Source organism: Endocarpon pusillum, assembly GCF_000464535.1.
Source record: "Endocarpon pusillum Z07020 unplaced genomic scaffold scaffold1719, whole genome shotgun sequence".
In the NCBI taxonomy this organism is placed as follows: Eukaryota; Fungi; Ascomycota; class Eurotiomycetes; order Verrucariales; family Verrucariaceae; genus Endocarpon; species Endocarpon pusillum.
This window is the reverse complement of record NW_006916062.1, coordinates 414,279-419,159: the sequence shown is the minus strand read 5'-3', so window position 1 is coordinate 419,159 and position 4,881 is coordinate 414,279. Positions and strand designations below refer to the sequence as shown.

General features: G+C 51.9%; 1 protein-coding gene across 1 annotated transcript; it reads left to right on the top strand.

Annotated features, from left to right (window-relative positions):
• Window positions 1–763: 763 nt before the first annotated feature.
• Window positions 764–4,190, top strand: EPUS_00968 (uncharacterized protein; the record flags this gene model as incomplete). Its single annotated transcript, XM_007802526.1, has 4 exons — window positions 764–857; window positions 909–936; window positions 985–3,483; window positions 3,548–4,190. 4 exons carry the CDS (start codon window positions 764–766, stop codon window positions 4,188–4,190), a joined length of 3,264 nt encoding a protein of 1,087 aa, XP_007800717.1.
• Between the last annotated feature and the right edge of the window lie 691 nt (window positions 4,191–4,881).

Genomic DNA, 4,881 nt, shown 5'->3' with positions numbered 1-4,881 from the left:
TCGTCATGGCAACAGTATGCTGACAGTCAATCAGAGGGCCCTGTCTCATAACTTGACTCGATTGAGAGTCCGTAGATACTGCGTTTGGTGCAAGGAGCATCCTGATGAGTGGAATCCCAGGTCGAAAATGCCTGTTTTGGGCGAATTGGTCAATGGAGAGCAATCTCGTAAGCGAAAACGTCAATCGAGGAGTCAATGGTGTTGCGATAGCTGCGGAGTATGCCTATGCGTAAAAGGAGATTGTTGGGAGCAATACCATAGCAGTATCAACACCATATAGCTCGCTGTTAGCTGTATCTCAACATCTCTTGGCGCCAAGTTCTAAATGACGCTAAAAGGGATCCAGCCGCACGCAGCACAAGGGATAGGAATTTTCTGCGGAGTCCAGGTTCAGACGTTGTGAGAACTTGATTGGAAGTGAGAGAGTGATACAAAGGTGGCAGAGGATATACTGTGGTAGTCATCCCTCCAGATCAGGCCGACTTGGGCCGCTCGAAGGGACTGCTGCCATGACTTACATAGCATGTCAAGTCAGATGTACTACGTAATACACTTTCTCCGCATGATCTTCCAGCACGATGCCGTACGGGAGCTTGTGACTAGTTAGGGGCGGGGGTGATAAATAGAATAGAATAGTGTTTACTATTTAGTGCCGCCGCTATGTCTCGAGCTGTGGGAGCCAGACCTGTTAATCACTCCTCCCCACACGTATCCTTCAAAGTTAGACAATTGCAGCAATATGGGAGGAGAACTTCGTCATATTATGGCATCAACGTTGCCGGTGCTGTCGAAGAAACCCAAGGGACAGCAGATCCAAAGCATCTATACCAGCCGATTGGGACAATTCACTGATTCTGGTATGTGTTCTGGACACCTTCTCTGCTTCTGCATGAGCTGATCAATATTAGGTCAATACTATCACCAGGGTCTTCGAGCGTCAGTATCCCGAGACTTCCCACCAAGCATTCACTAATTGACTCGAAGCAAGTTCCATGAAGCCACCGCAGACGACAAGGACCATGTGAAGCTCTCGGTTTACTCCCCGCCAGATCTGGCTCGACCTACCTTCAGAGATGCCGTCTCGCACGACTTCCGCCCCACACAGATCGGAGAGTCTTTTGGCCCAAGCTGGTCTACGCATTGGTTCAAGGTCAAGCTTACTGTGCCTCCAAACATGCTAAAGGCAGAACATCTGGAGTTTCACTGGGATGCAAACAATGAAGGTCTGGTCTGGAGCGAGGATGGCATACCTTTGCAAGGGCTGACTGGCGGCGGCGAGAGGATCGAATGGGTGCTGCCTAACAGCTTCCGCGATGGCAAAGAACATACTTTTTACATTGAAATGGCTTGCAACCAGATGTTCGGAAATGCTCCTGGTGGGGACACTATACAGCCACCACTTCCCAACAAATACTATACGTTGAATACCGCGAGGATCACGGCGGTCAATCTTGATGCTCGTGCTCTGTACATCGACTTCTGGATCATTGGCGACGCTGCACGTGAGTTCCCGGGTGATTCCTGGGAGAAGCATCAAGCACTACAAGTCTGCAATGCGATCATGGATAATTTTATCGCTGGCAACGGTACTCGAGAGACGATCCGGGAATGCCGAAAGATTGCACAACAGTATATTGGAGAGAATGTCGATTCCGAAAAAGTCTACGAGTCCGACAAGGAGGCCATTGTCTCCGGAATCGGTCATTGCCACATCGACACCTGCTGGCTGTGGCCCTTCGCCGAGACGAAAAGGAAAGTCGTACGATCATGGATGAGCCAGTGCGATTTGATGGACCGGTACCCCGAGCACCGTTTCACCGTCTCACAAGCACAACAGTACAAGTGGCTCGAGCAAAACTACCCTGCTGCCTTTGACCGCGTCAAGGGCAAGGTAAAGAAAGGAACCTTCCTACCCATTGGTGGCAGTTGGGTCGAGCATGATACCAATCTGCCAAGCGGTGAGTCCTTGGTCAGACAGTTCTTATACGGTCAGCGATACTTTGAAAGCCATTTCGGGGAACGATGTACAACCTTCTGGCTTCCTGATACTTTTGGCTACTCAAGCCAGCTTCCCCAATTATGCCGACTGGCTGGAATGAGCAGATTCTTCACACAGAAGCTGAGCTGGAACAATATCAACAACTTCCCACATACAACCTTCAGATGGGTAGCACTAGATGGCAGCCAAGTGCTGTGTCATATGGCGCCCAGCGAGACTTATACCGCTGCGGCACACTTTGGTGATGTCAAGCGAAGCGTAACACAGCACAAGTCCATGGATCAAGACAACACATCCCTTCTCGTCTTCGGAAAGGGAGACGGCGGCGGAGGTCCAACACGAGAGATGCTGGACAAGCTCAGGCGCTGTCGTGGGATGAGTGATAAAATTGGGCTACTTCCAAGAGTGCATATGGGCAACACGGTTGATCAATTCTTCGAAAAGCTCGAACAAAAAGCTTCCAATGGTACAGAGTTCGTGACATGGTACGGAGAGCTCTATTTTGAACTCCACCGCGGCACATACACAACGCAAGCCAACAACAAGCTAGGCAACCGCAAGTCGGAAATCATGCTGCGAGATCTCGAATATCTTGCAACGCTCGCCACAGTCAAGAGCAAATCGTACAAGTATCCCAAGAAGGATATTGATGACATGTGGGAGAACGTGTTGCTGTGTCAGTTCCATGACTGCTTGCCTGGGAGTTCGATAGAGATGTGCTACGACGATAGTGACAAGATCTACGCGGACGTCTTCAAGACCGGATCAAATGCAAAAACAGATGCTTTGGCTGCACTTGGCATAACAGAAAAGATCGACAGTGATTCCAAACTTGTCGCACTGAATACAATGCCTTGGTCTCGGTCCGAATTAGTTGAGCTTCCTTCCAACAAAGTAATGGCAACACAGAGCAAATACGCTGTAGCTACTGGAGGTCCAGGAGCTATTGAGATTCAGCATGCTTCGGTCCTAGGTTCTTCCAACGTGTCAGTGAAAGAGGTAAAGGCAGGTGTGTTCCAGATGACGAACATGCATTTCAAAGTCGAAGTTGAAGCTGGCTGTGTCACTTCTCTTGTTGACTTGAAGGCAGACCGAGAGGTCATTGCCAAAGGTGAAAAGGCGAATCAATTTGTCATCTTCGACGACAAGCCCTTATATTGGCAGGCATGGGATGTTGAAGTATATCATCTGGATTCAAGAAAGGTGTTGAGATCCGGAAAGAGCAGGATCCTTGAGAACGGCCCACACAAAGTCAGCGTGGTGACCGAGACGCAGATCAGCCAGGAAAGCTGGGTCAAATCTACCATCAGCCTATCTGCAAGCACGGGCGACGAGCCGGGCTACGTGGCAATAGATGCCGAGGTAGAGTGGAGAGAAACCATGAAGTTCCTTAAGGTCGAGTTCCCAGTCGATATTGTTAATACCGAAGCGTCCTACGAGACTCAATACGGCATCATGCGCAGACCAACCCACTACAACACAAGGTAAGCCCCCTCTCCTTCATCCCTCTACCTCTCTAAAGCACATACTGAAACTGGTGTTCCATAGCTGGGACATGGCCAAATTCGAAGTCTGCTGCCACAAATTCGCCGACCTCTCCGAAGCCGGCTACGGCGTCTCCATCCTGAACGACTCCAAATACGGCTTCGCCACCTGCGGCAACCTGATGCGGCTGTCTCTTCTCCGCGCGCCGAAAGCCCCCGACGCCCATGCCGACATGGGCCGTCACCACATCCGATGGGCCATCATGCCGCATGTGGGATCCTTGAGCGCGCAGTCGGTGCGCACGGCGGCCAATTTCAACAACCCGATGGGCGTCTACGCCTTGAGCGGCAGCGAGAGCCCGCCGGATAAGCACCATGCCATCTTCTCGTCCATCCGCGTCAAGGGGTCTGATTCGCTGATCCTGGACTGCATCAAGCGCGGCGAAGACGACGAGGATGTCTCGCGTGGAGAACTGGCCACGCGCGAGGGGAGGAGCGTCATTCTCCGGATCTATGAGTCCATGGGCGGCAAGAGTAGGGGCACCATCGAAACCTGCTTGCCGGTAAAGAAAATCTGGAAGTGTAACGTTCTAGAGGATGATGGCGAGGTTTGCAGGACGTATGGAGGTGGGAGTGCGGGTGGGGTGTTGAAGTGTGATATCGAGTTGAGGGCGTTTGAGGTGGCGACTTTTAGACTGCAGCTCTGACATCGGGTTGAGGAGGGAGGTGAGGCTGGTTATAGGGCGTGGGATGGGAGAGAGAGGTGCATGGTATATGGTACCTAGGTCAGTGGGATACGCTAGGTAGGATATCACATTTTGATAGGTAGTTAGGGGGTGTGAATGATAGTGCTGTCTTGATTTATATCGGACTTGACACTCTCCCGACTCTATTAGATCGGTGAATGTTTATGATGCCACATCGGCAGCAGATCTCTCTTTCTTTCTTTCTCCTCCCATAACCCAAAAGAGCTGAATGAGCGTATATATATAATGTAGCTCGTGATTCCCTTACTCAAGACCTCGACACAAACCCCCCCCCGACCGAGCCAACAAACCACTAACTAATCTAAACCACCCCCGATCCCCCACAGGTCGATGCCCTGGCTTTTCTCTCCCGCACAATCCTCCTCAAAAGCCCGACACCCAGCAGGACACACCGTGCCCGGCTCCGGCAGCAGCGCCTCGTTGAAATACCTCCTCACGTGGCCGCGGACACAGCCGCCCAGCGACGCCGTCAGCGCACAATGCCCGACCGCGTCCTGCTCCAGCACCACGCTGCCGGGGTAGCGTTGGGCCATCTTGTGCGCGTTGCGGATCGGACAGACGGGGTCGAGACGGTTGTTGAGGAAGAGGATGGGCGTGGCGGTGGCGGTGCTGTTGGTGTTGGTGTTGGTGT